The sequence below is a fragment of the Mus musculus genome, chromosome 15 (genome assembly GCF_000001635.26).
Source record: "Mus musculus strain C57BL/6J chromosome 15, GRCm38.p6 C57BL/6J".
NCBI classification, from domain to species: Eukaryota; Metazoa; Chordata; class Mammalia; order Rodentia; family Muridae; genus Mus; species Mus musculus.
Window position 1 is genome coordinate 76,381,643 of NC_000081.6, and position 14,558 is coordinate 76,396,200.

Genomic DNA, 14,558 nt, shown 5'->3' on the forward strand with positions numbered 1-14,558 from the left:
AGACCCCCAGCAGACACAGGGTTGATGGGGCACCAGAGCAGAGATCCTATGCAAACCACTGGTTGTGGGATATTCCTGTGGAGCCTGTGTTTATGACTTGGCTGGCTGTGCAGTCTCTGCACCTGCAGGCCGGGGAGATGCTTCTGCCAGCAGGCTCTACTCTTAGGCCTTAGGCTGAGATGTGTGGCTCGAATGAGGAATGTCTTTCTGGGCTCTACTGTCAAAGTCGATGGCTGAGGCCTGGCCGCCTTCATTAACTTGAAACGGATGTCCAGGCAGGCAGCCTTACTCAAACCTGCATCTTGTCATATCTCCCTCCCTCAGAGGTGACTGTCAAGGGACTCCAGAGGCCAGAGGTGGGACCTGTTGACCTGTGCTTGTCTCAGTTCCCGGTCACCTGTGTGTGGGGTTGGAGATGTTTGTGTTTAGTTTTCTTTCCTACGGTTCTCAGAGGCCCAGGTGAGAAGCAGGATTGCTGTTGTCTGACGAGCAACTCCAGGCCTCCCAATGGCTTTTTGTTGAGCTAAGTTGTTTTGAAGTCAGAAGACATCCTTGCTGGCGTCAGGGTACACAGCTCGATCCACTTTGGGACATAACACTGGAAGGGTTTCTGCGGCTCTTGTGATCACTTGGCTGCTGAATGTCATAGGGATGGTGCTTTCTTTTTGGGGGGGGGGGTGTTTCGAGACAGGGTTTCTCTGTATAGCCCTGGCTGTCCTGGAACTCACTTTGTAGACCAGGCTGGCCTCGAACTCAGAAATCTGCCTGCCTCTGCCTTCCGAGCGCCTGGCTGGATGGTGCTTTCTTCCCGGGCCTGCAGGGTCCCCCTTGCTTCAGGGGTTTGCATGGAAGCCCAGTTCCACGTGGCTTATTTGAGAAATCATATTCTTGGTGGATGGTGAGCAGTGAGCTCCTGACTGTATTACCTTGGGACACCATCTCAGATTCTTGCTGGTTCCTCTAGAAGTTGACCCCTCTCTGGCCCAATTCCTCCCAAATAAGGCATTCTGTGACTGCGTGTGCCTGGACACCACCCATCCCCCCACCGGCTGCTTATCTTTGCCTTGGGGCTATATTTTATCTGAGACTGAGCCCAGCAGGAATTTGCAAAATGCTTCATGTGCATACTGGTTCTCGGTTCATATAAATGTAGGTGCTGTGAACTGGCTGTAATGGTGTACACCTGTAAAAAAATGAAAAGCAAGAAAGAAAAAAGAAAAAAACCCTACTATACGGGAAGGAAAGGCCCCACCAACCCTGTCTGTCATCATCTCTCATTTGCTTTGCTTTTTTGTTTTTCAGTTTTGTCCCAGCCTAACTAATACTCACATACAGAAACGTCTGTGTCCTAGAGCAGAACATCTCTAAATGATGGGGAAGGGGATTGACAGTGTAGACCAGTAGCAGCCGCTCCTCAGGCTCTGTCACCCGTGCCATGCATCCAGCAGCAAAGGTGGTCCTTGTCTTTATCGTGTCAGATGTTACTGGACACAGACCTTGCTGCTGCCTGGCTTCCCGCCCAGTCAGAGTCTGAATATGTGAACACAGGTGCAGGACATCAGTCCCTGGTGGCTGTGGCAGCGCAGTAAGTGCAGGACATCAGTCCCTGGTGGCTGTGGCAGTGCAGTAAGCACATGGAAAGCTGTCTGGCTCTAGAGCCATGGCCTGAACTGTCCACTTTGCCACACTCTTATCAACTTTGGAAAGACAGCAGGCATTGCACTTTGTCCTAAGGGATAGTCAGCAGAGACTCTTGTGTATCTACTCTGAGAATTCCTGTGTGTCCTTTTGCTTGTTTGTTTTAGTAATGTACAAGCTATATTTGCACACTAATTTTTAAGTAGACCAGTCTCCTATTACACATGTGTTCAATTTGTTCTTTATTAAGACAGGATCTCTCTATTATGTAGCCCTGGTTGTCCTGAAACTCTATGTAGACGAGGCTGGTCTTGAACTCACTAAGATCCACCTGCCAACCGCCTCCTGAGTGATGGGATTAAAGACATCCGTCACCACTTTATATTATTTTTAAATATTAATATTTATTATTTACTAATATGTGTGTGCGTATACCTGAGTATATGTCTGTATGCCATACATGTGCAGGATCTGTGGGAAGTAAGAAGAGGCTGCGGGGTTCTCTGGAATTGGAGTTACAAGTGGTTGTGAACTGCCTTCTGGGTTCTGGGACCTGGACTTGGGTCTTCTCCAAGATCAGCAAGAGCTTTTGACAGCTGAGCCATCTTTCCAGCCTCAGTTACTATCTTCTAAATGGCTATTCTAGTTTTGTTCTTCTTGTTGTTGTTGATTCGTTTGTTTCTGTTCCGTGCTGGAGACTAAACCCAGGGCCCTGTGCATACTAGGCAAGCATTCTGTTATTGATCTCCCCTCTCACCCTGATTATAGCCGTTCTAAAAGGTTGGAGGGGTAGCTTTGTTGTACTTCCACCCTGCCCCAAACTAGAGGGACATTAACTAATTAATTTGATTCTTTAAGACAGGGTTTCTCTGTGTTTCTCTGTGATGTCCCCAGACTTGCTCTATAGACCAGGGTGGTCCTCTTTTTTATTATTATTTTTGTGTATATTTGTACATGTCTGCTTGTGTGTATGTACACATTTCAGGTGTTCCTGTGCAAGGCTCTGGATCCTCTAGAGCTGGAGTTCCCTATGGATGGGGCTCTGGGAACTGAACTTGGGCCTTCAGGAAGAGCAGCAAGTGCTCTCGACCACTGAGTGCTTCCTGCCTTCCCTTCCTACCTTTTGTTCTTTTGTTCTTTTTTTTTTTTTTTTTTTTTTTGGTTTTTCAAGACAGGGTTTCTCTGTATAGCCCTGGCTGTCCTGGAACTCACTCTGTAGACCAGGTTGGCCTAGAACTCAGAAATCTGCCTGCCTCTGCTTCCCAAAAGGCGTGCGCCGGCAGTTGTCAGTGTTCTTTTTTTTTTTTTTTTTTTCATTTATTATATGTAAGTACACTCACTGTAGCTGTCTTCAGACACTCCAGAAGAGGGCATCAGATTTTGTTACGGATGGTTGTGAGCCACCATGTGGTTGCTGGGATTTGAACTCGGGACCTTTGGAAGAGCAGTCGGCGCTCTTAACCACTGAGCCATCTCACCAGCCCCCTTGTCAGTGTTCTTAACCACTGAGCCATCTCTCCAGCCCTGTTTTATTTTCCTTTATTTTCTGTTATTATTGGATTCTTTTTCCAGTGCTGAGACTCAAACCCAGGGACTTGCGCATACCAGACAGCTGTATCATTTACCATTCACTTTCCCACATAGCTGTCTCCTTAGGCCCGTGGCTTTGTGCCTGTGTTGTTACCGAGACCATCTCATAGTACAAATTGCCCTCAAGCTTGCTGTGCACCTGAAAGCAATCTTGAACTCTTGAACCCCACTTCCACCTCTCAAGAGCTGAGATTACAGTCCTCTGTTACCAGGCTTGGCCTATTATACACTGTATAGACTTTTATATAGTTAATATAAATTCTCCTTTTGGTATAGTTTTCAAATTGTAATTGGCTGCTTTTGGATGGTGATCTTTCTGTGAACCTTGGATTATTTCCTCCAGCACTTTTCCAGTTTGTGTATTACACATGAAGAAAAGTCAAAGCTTAGCAGAGGATTTCTGATCTAGTCCTCCAGGAACAGTTAAATTTTTTATATTTATTTTATTCTAATAAATTCTATAAATATTTCTATAAATGTTTTGCCCACATGCACATATGTGTACCATGTGGGTGCCTGGTGCCTGTGCAGGTCAGAAAGGGCATCAGATCCCCTAGAGCTGGAGTCATGGATGATTGTGAGCCACCATATGGATATGTGGATGCTGAGTCCTCTGTGAGCGAAGGGCCGTGGGAAGATCCAACAGCACAGCTTAGGGATTCCTGAGGGGAAAGGTCAAGACAGGATGCTGGCTTGGACACAATGGAGCTTAGCTCAGAACCAAAGCCACCAGCCTAATGCAGGGCATGAGGGGGGCTCAGGGGCAACCTTAGGAAATTGATATAGTAGATATATAGATAGCTAGATCTGTTAGAGAAGTATGTGCGAGCAGTGTATCTTAGCAGCGTTTAATAGTTTTAGTGAGTCCTCCAGCACATATTTTGTCATTTGTCCCTAACGATGTCGTATATTTTTGTTCAGCTTTCCAGCAAACAGTCTGACTTTTTCAACTGTTGTTAATATGTAGAATAGAGTAATATTGTGTAATGCTGCTATACTCTGTGAGCGATCTGATTCTACTCCCAAGTGTAGGGTGTGTGTGTGTATTATTGCCTGCCAATACAATTTTTAATTTTGCTGCTTTTTGGTTTTGTATGTTTTTGTTTGTTTGTTTGTTTTTGAGACAGGGTCTCACTGTGTAGCCCCAGCTGGCCTGGAACTCTCAATGTAGACCGGGTTGGCCTCAATTTCACAGAGATCCACCTGCCTCTGCTTCCTTCCCATACTGTACAGCCACACCCGGCCACTTCTTAATCTAAATGCCTTGTGCTGTCTTTTCCTTGCCTCTGACTCTGCCGACCTGACCTATCACCATGCCCTCGGCAGCGAGTCCTTGCTGTGATGCTGATATAAGTGATGCTGATATTTAAGATAGGTTGTTCTCACCCCACCCCCACCCCCTCCTCCTCTTTCTCCCTTTCCCTCCACGAGGGGTTTTATCAGTAGCCCTGGCGTTGGCCACCCTGGCTAATTAGGAAGTCACGGTTGCATCAGTTATTTTTCCATCACTGTAATAAACCATCATGACTAAGGCATTGAGTAGAAGAGAGGGTTCAGACGGGCGTGGTGGCGCACGCCTTTAATCCCAGCACTCGGGAGGCAGAGGCAGGTGGATTTCTGAGTTCGAGGCCAGCCTGGTCTACAGAGTGAGTTCCAGGACAGCCAGCGCTATGGTTCCAGAGGGTTAGAGTTAATGATGGCAGAGCTGAGGCCGCTGTGGCAGGAGCAGAGCGCTGAGGCTCTCATCTTGAATTGTTAGCAAGAAGCAGAGAGCCAGCTGGGACGGGCTCGGCTCCCGTAGCACTGATGCTGTTCTGTGCGCTGTCGTTCCTCCTGGCTTCTTCGTCCTGCTGACGGTGTCTGTCATGCTTCTTGAGTGTCTTGTAACATTCGAACTCGTCATGATGTCTTAAGTTCTGCTGCGTGAGGATCAGCAGCTCCAGGCCCTGGGCCTCGAATGGGACTGAGGTTGCCATTTGTGGATGGGACGTTTTTCCCATCCTTCTTGCCTTGGAGCAGCCTCCATAACCACAGTATATCTATCCTGCCACTCCAGCCTGCTGCAGACATGCTGGCTAGGGAGGTCCAGCTCTCTGCTTAGCGCCTACTATCGATGTCTTTGGTGTTGTGAGCCTGAAGCTCTGTCTCTGGCTGGTCTACCCCTAGCATGCTGATGACTTCCTGGAAGAACTGAGGTAGTGCCGGCCTGTGCCTAGGCTCTCAGTGGCAGGGATGACCTCCTAATGAGGTGAGCTGTGCTTCAGTAACACAGCTAGAATGGTACACAGCATCAGAAGTGCTGGTAAGAAGAGGAACAGGCTCTGTGGGAGCACACGGGGAGGCCTGGGGGGAAAGGACCCTGTGGGGGTAGACAGGGAGGCCTGAGGGGGAAAGGGCCCTGTGGGGGCACATGGGGAGGCCTGGGGGGAAAGGGCCCTGTGGGGGTAGACAGAGAGGCCTGAGGGGGAAAGGGCCCTGTGGGGGCACATGGGGAGGCCTGAGGGGGAAAGGGCCCTGTGGGGGCACACGGGGAAGCCTGAGGGGGAAAGGGCCCTGTGGGGGTAGACAGGGATGCCTGAGGGGGAAAGGGCCCTGTGGGGGCACACAGGGAGGCCTGAGGGGGAAAGGGTCCTGTGGGGGCACATGAGGAGGTCTGAGGGCTGCTTTCTTCTTCCAGAAGCCCCTTTTCTGAGAACAGTCTCCCATCATCTAGACCAGCCTTAAATTTACTGTGTAGCTAAGGATGACCTTCAACTCCTGATTCTCCTCCTTCATTTCCTGAGAGACTCAATGTATGGCCTGGGCTGCTTCAAACTCTGTTCATGTTTTTACTCTAGACCTCCTTTTTTCAATGTAGTTACTGTCTCCCGTAGTGCCTTGCCTGTATGAAATAAATGCAGTCATGCTAACTGTCTGAGTGTCCCTGGCCTCTAGTTCTTTTCTTCTTCCTGGTATTCCAGGTCAGGTTGTGACTGCATATTTTGCATTAGCTGTTTGTTTGTTTGTTTGTTTTTTGCCAGGGTGCCTCCAAACTCAGAGATTTGCCTGCCCTTTCCCCCTAAGCACTGTCATTAAAGGTGTGCGCCACCCACCACAGCTGGCCAGGAGTTGTCCTTTGCTTTCCTGTTAATTTTTGTCTGGGTGCCTTATCATTTCACCTTGTTGACTCTGGATACTTTTTTAAAGATTTATTTATTTTTATGTATCTGTCTGTGCATGGGTATGTGTGCACATAAGCGCCTGAGGAGGCCATAGGTGTCAGATGCCCCTGGGATAGCGTTACAGACAATTGTGAACTGCGCACTGTGTGAACTAAACTCAGGCCCTCTGCAAGGTCAGTTTATACTCTAAATTGCTGAGGCATCTCTCCTGCCTGACTTTCTAAGGCTGCAGTAACACAGAGTTATTTTGATAAAGTCCTTTGGGTGATAAGTCTAGGAATGGGGGCCTGTCCCCCCACTAAAGGCTGTGGAGACGGTCCCTTTCCTGTTTTTCAGTTATTGGCAGAATGGGCACTTTGCATCTATAGGACCAATGTTCTCATGTGCTAGGTTTTTTTTGTCAGCTTGGTACAAGCTAGAGTTATCTGGGAAGAGAGAACCTCAGTTGAGAAAATGCCCCCACCAGACTGGTCTGTGGGCAAGGGTGTGGGTCCAGTCCACTCTGCACTGTGACCTCTGGGCAGGTGGTCCTGGGAAGCAGCTGAGCAAATGGGTAAATAGCGTTTCTCCATGGCCCCTGCTTCAGTTCCTGCCTTCGGATTCCTGCCTTGTGTTTCTGTCCTGACTGTGATCAGGATGTATAAGTCAAACAAGCCCTTTCCTCTCTAAGTGATTTTAGTTAGTGTTTCATCATAGCAATGGAAAGCAAAGCAAGATGCTCATTTTCTTCTGACTAAACCGAGGCTATTCCTGGACTGCCTGGGACTTGCCAGCTCCTGAACGATACAGAGACTTATTATTATTTATGAAAGTTTAGGCACTATAGTAAGGCTACCTCCCAGATAGCTCTAACTCATTAGCCCATTTATTCTATCTAGTCCATGTCTGCGGCGTAGCTTGTTACCTCTCTCCATCCCGACCTCATCCTTATCACGCTGGCCAATCTTCCAGCGCCTGATCCTTCCCACAGAGCCTCTCTCTGCTCAGAAGTCCTGCCTTTCCTCTCCTGCCTCAGCTACTGACAGTCCTATCTTTATTAACCAATCAGAAGGTGAAGGAGGTGTATGAACTAATGAGGCTGGTGTTGATCCATAAACATAGCATAGGCAGTACTCAACAGAAATCAGCATTTGAACCAGACAGAGACAACCTTTACACTGTGCACAAAGAGGTTGCCCCAACCTGAGGCTATCACACTGCTTGTCTTGGAGCCTCCTGCCTCCATTGTCAAAGCCAGCAGTAGTGGGTTAAGCCTTTCTCAAGGGTCTGATTTCTTCTTGTGTCTTTCCTGCCTCTTTTCTCTGACCCTGTTGGGAAAAGGTTTCTGTGTTTAAAGACACACACGACTAGGTTGCTTTCTGACAGATTGAGATAATTCTCACTACTTCTAGGTCTGTATTTTTTTTTTTTTTTTTTTTTAGCCATGGTTTCACTGTGTAGCCCTGGCTGTCCTTGAACTCCCTCTGTAATGAGGCTGGCCTCTAACTCACAGATATCCATCTGCCTCTGCCTCCGGAGTGTTGGGATTAAAGATGTGCACCACCACAACCAACACACGTCTTTTTTATGTTTTATCCACGTCTTTTGGTTGTTTTGATCAGGAGGGCAGGTTGGTTCCTCTTGTACTCATCTGGGCCGGGGACAGGTGACCCGTGGTGGTTACTGACTTCCGGTTGGTCGTCTTTGCATAAGTTTGAACACTGCTCTACAGATATGTATGTGTATCACACACACCGGCTTGGGAGGGAGATGCTTGCCTCTACTTGTAGCTTTTCACAGGGAAGAGCAGCCATCCCTGACACCTGTACCTTGCAGGCTTAGCGCAGACCTGGGAAGTCGGAGCTTGAGGGTCCGAGTCGGTTAAGCCCCTGCATTTCTCACGCTGCCTGACAGCTGTTGCTGTCTCAGCCATCTTGTGTTTTGGGATCGTTTGCTTTCTCTTTGCTGGGGCACCGATGGGAGTGTGTGTGTTTATCTCCTGTCTGTGTGTTCTTTTTAGATGCTCTCCTGGACGGCGGTTGGGATGCTGTGCTGATGCTGCGGTCCTCAAGGCCCTCTGCCTGCCTTCTGTCCTCTCGGCCACCTGGGACTTCCTGGTCTGTTGGTTTTTATCCTGTTTTTAAATCTCAGTTTTCTAAGTTATATTTTATTTGCACTTATGTGTATTTTATTTTTGCTTATGTGCACTTGAGTACCAATGCCTGTGGAGGTTGGAAGAGGGCATCTGATTCCTTGGAGCCAGAGTTACCAGCAGCCATGAGCTACCTAACGTGTGCTTGGAACCAGTGCTAGGCCTCTGACAGCAGCAAGCTCGTAATTTCCGGACCATCTGTCCAGCCTCTCCATTTATTTATGCACTTTTTTTATTAACATTTTTTTAGTTTATTCTTTGTGTGTATGGGTGGTTTTGTCTGCATATATGTCTGTATGCCACCCGTGTGCCTGGTAACCACAGAAGCTAGAACAGGGTGTAGAATCTTCTGGAACTGGAGTGAACTGGAGTGAACTGGCACTGTTGTGAACACCAGAATCAGGGTGCTAGTAACTAACCCCAGATGGCCCGGAGCAGAAGCCAGTGTTCCTGTGAGCCTGTGAGCCACCTCTCCAGTGCCCTCAGCTGATTTGTTAAACATACGCTCTTAGCTGGATGTGGTGGCATAGACCCGTGCTTCTCGTGCTTGGGAGGCAGGAGTATGGTTATTGCTAATACAGGGCTGGCCTGGGGTGCTGGAATCTGTAGGTCTGGATAGAGAGGGAGACTCTCAAAAGTATAACCTCCACTTAAATTCCCTGCATCTCCTCTGACATGTCACTGGGAAGAGTAACACGTGAGGTCAGGTAGTTTTTTATTTTATTAAGTATTTTATTTTGCATGTATGAGTGTCCCGCTTGCATGTGTGAAAGCCTACTGTGTGCATGCGTGAAAGCATGCTATGTGCATGTCTGACCTATGGAGGCCAGAGGAGTTTGTTGAATCCCTTGGAACTGGAGCTACAGAAGCTGCCATATGGGTGCTGGGGACGAAACCTGGGTTCTCTGCAGTGAGTGCGTTTAAGCCCTGTATCAGCTCTCCAGCCCTTTGCTATTTTATTTTTATTTATGTTCATGTGACTGTGATTTGGCCACATACATGTTACATGTGGGTGTTCTTGGAGGCCAGAGAGTGCATCAGATACCCTGTAGCTGGAGGGTTTTTTTTTTTTTTTTAAAGATTTATTATACACACGTGCATACACACACACACACACACACACACACACACACACACACACACTCACTCACTCACACACTGTAGCTGTCTTCAGACACACCAGAAAAAGGCATGAGATCTCATTACAGATGGTTGTGAGCTACTATGTGGTTGCTGGGAATTGAACTCAGGACCTCTGGAAGAACAGCACTGCTGTTAGCCACTGAGCCCCTGGAGCTAGAGTTTACAGGAAGTTATCAACTAGGTTTGGAGAACCGAACTTGGTCCTCTGCAAGAGCAGCAAGGACTCTTAACTGCTGAGGTTAGCATTATTCATTCTCTCTCTCTCTGTGTGTGTGTGTGTGTGTGTGTGTGTGTGTGTGATTCTCTGTGTGTGTGTGTATCAGAGGACAATTAGTGGAAGTTGGTTTTCTCCCTCCATGTAGGTTCTAGGGATTGAACCTAGGTTGTCAGGTTTGGCAGCAAGTACTTTTTTACCTACTGAGTCACTGAGACATCTTGCTGTCCTGCTCAACTGCTTAGCCTGCCTGCCTTCCTTCCTTCCTTTCTTCCTTTTGTGTGTGTGTCTGTGTGTCTGTGTGTGTCTGTGTAGACAGTATATCTTTCTTGGCTGTCCTGGAACTCACTCTGTAGACCAGGCTGGCCTCGAACTCAGAGAGATCTGCCTGCCTCTTCCTCTGGAGTGCCGGGATTAAAGGTACAAGCATTAGACCAGGTAGTAAGAGGCACAAGGCTTGATTATTTGAGGGACTTTACCCTTGGCGAGCACCCGTGTAGCGGAGCTCACACAGTGTGTGAGAGGAGAGCTGTGGTGCCCACTATTCACCTTAGTGGGAGGGTGTTGCTTTCGTTAGAGAGTGACCATGCTTGCCAGGACTGTGAAGATAATGCCATATGCCAGCCCTGTACACACCATGGGCTACTGCTCTGCTGGTGCGGGCTGGCAGCTTGGGAGTGTAGGAGAGCTGGGGGTTCCTGGGAGTCATGGAACTTTCCTGAGTGGATTGGCCAGCCATGATAGAGATCTTCCCTAGGATAAATTAATCTGAATTGTGTGTTTTGTACATAAGCAGCAGCTACTCCTGAGCTTACGAATGGCAAAGATGATGAATAAAATCCTGTGTTCCCATTATTCTAGGCTGGGGAGGAAGCTATCCATGCTCACACTGGACAGGCGGAAGCTGAGAGCACAGAAATGACCAGGCCCTACATAAAGAGTGAGTGTATGGGGGAGGCGCCTCCTGCCCAGCTGCTATCCGAGCAGCTGAGGCTACGTTGCATTTCAGTGAGACTCCATTGCCTTCCCAGCAAAGGCAGAAAGTTGAACATGTTAGAGTGTGCTATCTACGTTCCTGTTGTCCCTGGAGGTCAGGTTCTGTATGCTCATGATGACTTGAGGGTGCGCCTGCTCCTGTCAGGCTCACAGCCAGAGAGCAGGGGCTGAGATGTACTTTAGAAGGGCCAGGTATGGCGTATCAGGGCAACCTGGCCTTAGGTGCAATCAGATCTTAGTAATTGGATCAGCTGTTGAAACTTGAAAATGGAGAACTGTTAAAAAGTCCTCCTTCCTGCTCAGGATGAGGGCTCCTTCTCAAAGCAGGGACAGATGCCGCTCTGCTGGCTCTGTGTTCTCAATACCATTGCAGGTATTTTCAGGTAACCTCCAGATACACAGATAAAGCAGTTTACAGGTACAGGCCTGGTGTGTGGGGAGGGAGCAGGGGCCCAGTCTGGTCTTGTCTCCGGTTTACCCGTCTTGCCATTATTACAGAGAGCTACTCTGCTTTATTGACTGATTGATGTATAGCTGGCCTCGATAGGCAGAGTCCTATGGGACAGACCCTTGGGCTCCATTGACTGTTTATTACCATTGTCCTTCTACCCAGGACCACCCTTCTACATATAGGACTTGGGTGTGTTCTGTGTCCCAAGACCTCAAGGAACTTTTTTTTTTAAAGATTTTATTTATTTATTTAATATATATGAATTCTCTATCTGCATGCATACCTGCATGCCAGAAGAGGGCATCAGATCCCATTATAGATGGTTGTGAGCCACCATGGGGTTGCTCCTCTTAACCGTGGAGCCATCTCTCCAGCCCTTAGGGAACTTTCTTGAAGTATCATGAAGGGTCTGCAGATCCTTTGTGGAGCACTATGGGTTTGTGGGTAATTTGGATACGGTGATGGCCCTGCAGAAGTCCAGGCCTGATGATAGGTGGAGTAGCTTTGGGACCTCATCCAGGCCCATAGCATCCCAGTGAGAACCAGAGCCTGAGGCCTGTGTCCTTCAGCCCGGCAGGCTGCACACTGGATATTCCCGACCCCACAACCTGGGCAGCACCATGGGGCACGATCAGGGAATGGGATCAGTACAGAAGACAGGAGTGGTTTTTATGAGAGAGAACAGCAGTGCCCCTGTGGCAAGTGGTCATGCCTGTTGACCCAGAGACACTGGCCTTGGATGTGCTAAGTGTGTGATCCCAGGAGCTGGTACCAGTCACAGGGAAGGCAGCTGTGGTGTGCTTGGACCTGAACACAGTTGGACTTTGTCACTGCAGGGCTGTCCTTCACCCTCCTGGACTCCATCACTGACAAGGATCCTATGGTCCAGGAGCAGGTCTGCAGTGCACTCTGTTCCCTTGGAGACGCGCAGCCAGACGAGACACTCCATGCCTGTGAGGAGTACCTACGGCAGCATGACAAGGTACCTCTCTCCTCGGTGACGGTGAGGTCGTCAAGGAACATCCTCATCTGTCGGCCGGGTGATGAGCCAGACTGTCCGCAGAAAGTGCCCTGTAGATTCTCTTTAAGGCAGTTTTTAAGGATGATGTTAGCTGGGCCTCCTCCATATGGGGAATGGTTGTGCCCTATGAACTGGCAGTCCCATTAAGAGGGGGACTAGGACAGCATGCATGAGCAGAAGCTGTTGGCCCTTCCCTTTTGTATACTGAATGGAGATAATGTGGCTCCCTTGCCTAAGGGAGTGGTGTCTAGGGGACCGTGGTAAGGGCTCTTGAGAGTCCAGGTCCTCCCTTGGCCTGGGGAGCTGCTCCAGGTTTGCAGGCCCCAAGCCCACTCTCCATCCTCTTCAGAGAGCTGCTCTAAGGAGTTCACAAGACTCTGCTACCCCAGAACGTCCCAGTCTGTGGGCAAGTGTGGCTCATAAAACAGCAAAAAACTTAGAATTCCATGTAATGTTGTAGGATGTCAGATCCTTAGTCCCAGACTGCTTTTAACTCATGAGCTTTCTCTTGTTTTGCTTTGAAAAACAGAGTCTAGCTCTATAGTCCATGGGGGCCATGACCTTGTGACCTCTGTTCTTTAACCTCCAGGGTGGAGCGGTTATAGGCCTGTGCCACTATTCCTGGCTCTTTATTTATTATTGTTAAGTGTGTTGGGTCACACATGCCATGGCGTGCACAAAGAGGTCATTGAACAGCTCTGTGGAGTTGCTTCTCTCTTTCCTTGTTGTCTTGGTTTGGTTTTGGTTGTTTATTTTGATTGATTTGGTTTTGATTTGAGGCAGGGTTTTTCTGTGTAACAGCCCTGGATGTCCCGGAACTCTCTTTGTAGACCAGATTGGCCTTGAATCACAGAGATCCGCCCACCGCTGCCTCCTGAGTGCTGAGGTTAAAGGCGAGCACCACTATGCCCAACTCACTTTCCATTTTTTTAATTTTTGTTTATGTTGTTCTCTGTGTGTCAGAGGATGCCCATGGAGGCCAGGAGGGAATGCTGAGTCCTCTAAAGCTAAGAGTTAGAAACAGTTGTGAGCCGCCTGTTGTGGGTCCTGGGTTTCCTGGAAGAGCAGGAGTCTTCACTGCCGTGCTCTCCATCTCTCCAGCATGTCCCCTTCTATCTTTTTGTTTTTAAAGATTTATTTATTATTTTATGTAAGTACACTGCAGCTGTCTTCAGACACACCAGAAGAGGGCATCAGATCTCATTACAGATGGTTGTAAGCCACCATGTGGTTGCTGGTATTTGAACTAAAGACCTTTGGAAGAGCAGTCAGTGCTCTTAACCACTGAGCCATCTCTCCAGCCCCCCCCCCCCATCTTTATGTGGGTTCTGGAGATTGAATTCGGGTTGTCAGGCTTGTACAGCAAGCGCCCTTTTGCTGAGTCATCTCTTCAGCCCTGTGGACATGGCTGAACTCACAGAGGTCCACCTGCTTCTGCCTCCCAAGTGCGGGATGCTAACACACCCGGCAGTCTTCAAGCTTCTTGAATGGCCAGGGCCACAGGTACAAGCTGCCATTCTCCGTGGGTTCTTCTCTTACACGCCAACTGTCTGTCGGGGAAACAGCTCAGATCCAGGAGCATAGCCACTAATCCCTCCGTGGCAGCCTTCTCTGCTTCTCAGGAGGCTGGGTAGGGCTGTGAGGACTCCGTGCTCTAAGAGCTGCCATGTTTGGCATGGCCTGAGTGTCTGCTGCAGCTCCTCTTCGGGTTTTAACTACACCTGGCGTTTTATTCTCCAGGAGCCAAGCAAACCATACCGTGCCGCCTAAGGCCCTTCTCTGTAGGGCTGAAAGGCTTCTCGCTCTGATGCACGGGTCTCAGAGTTTGCTTGTCAGGCAAGAGAGGAAGATTCAGAGTGCTGAAGGGTAATCATGGCAGCTCCCAGCAATAACGTGGCTGCTGTGCTCCTCGTTTCCTGTATTATTATGAATTATGAAGTTTACCTCCTTCCTGCTTTTTCCATAATGCTTTTCACTGAGTTTTTAAAAACAGAGGTAAAAACCTGCTACCTCACTGTGTGGCTATGGTGGCTCTTGATTGAATTGGGGACGCTCGTCCTGATGCTGTGGGATGTGCACCAGCTTCTGCATGCTATTCTAAGAGGCCTGGGGCTGCTGTCCCAGCAGCGGTCTGGGCTGTGTTTTGTTATCACTGTATTTGTGTACACGTCTCCCCACACGGCATCTCCCCGTGCAGCACACACCTTTTTTCC

The 14,558-nt window shown here is 48.7% G+C and overlaps 1 protein-coding gene across 18 annotated transcripts in view; it reads left to right on the top strand.

Annotated features, from left to right (window-relative positions):
- Positions 1–14,558, top strand: part of Mroh1 (maestro heat-like repeat family member 1) — a 72,602-nt gene that overhangs the window by 1,205 nt on the left and 56,839 nt on the right. For 10 of the 18 annotated variants that reach the window (XR_003951366.1, XR_001781513.1, XR_001781512.1 and 7 more), the window contains exons 2-4: positions 8,389–8,489; positions 10,739–10,817; positions 12,161–12,306. Coding sequence is in view for 12 of the 18 variants with exons in the window: in XM_011245577.2 (XP_011243879.1) it covers positions 8,424–8,489; positions 10,739–10,817; positions 12,161–12,306 (291 nt within the window). In the remaining 6 variants the exon portion in view is untranslated. Of the gene's footprint in view, positions 1–8,388; positions 8,490–10,738; positions 10,818–12,160; positions 12,307–14,558 lie in introns of those variants that run through there. The other 8 variants (XR_003951365.1, XM_017316554.2, XM_017316555.2 and 5 more) reach the window with 1 other exon arrangement.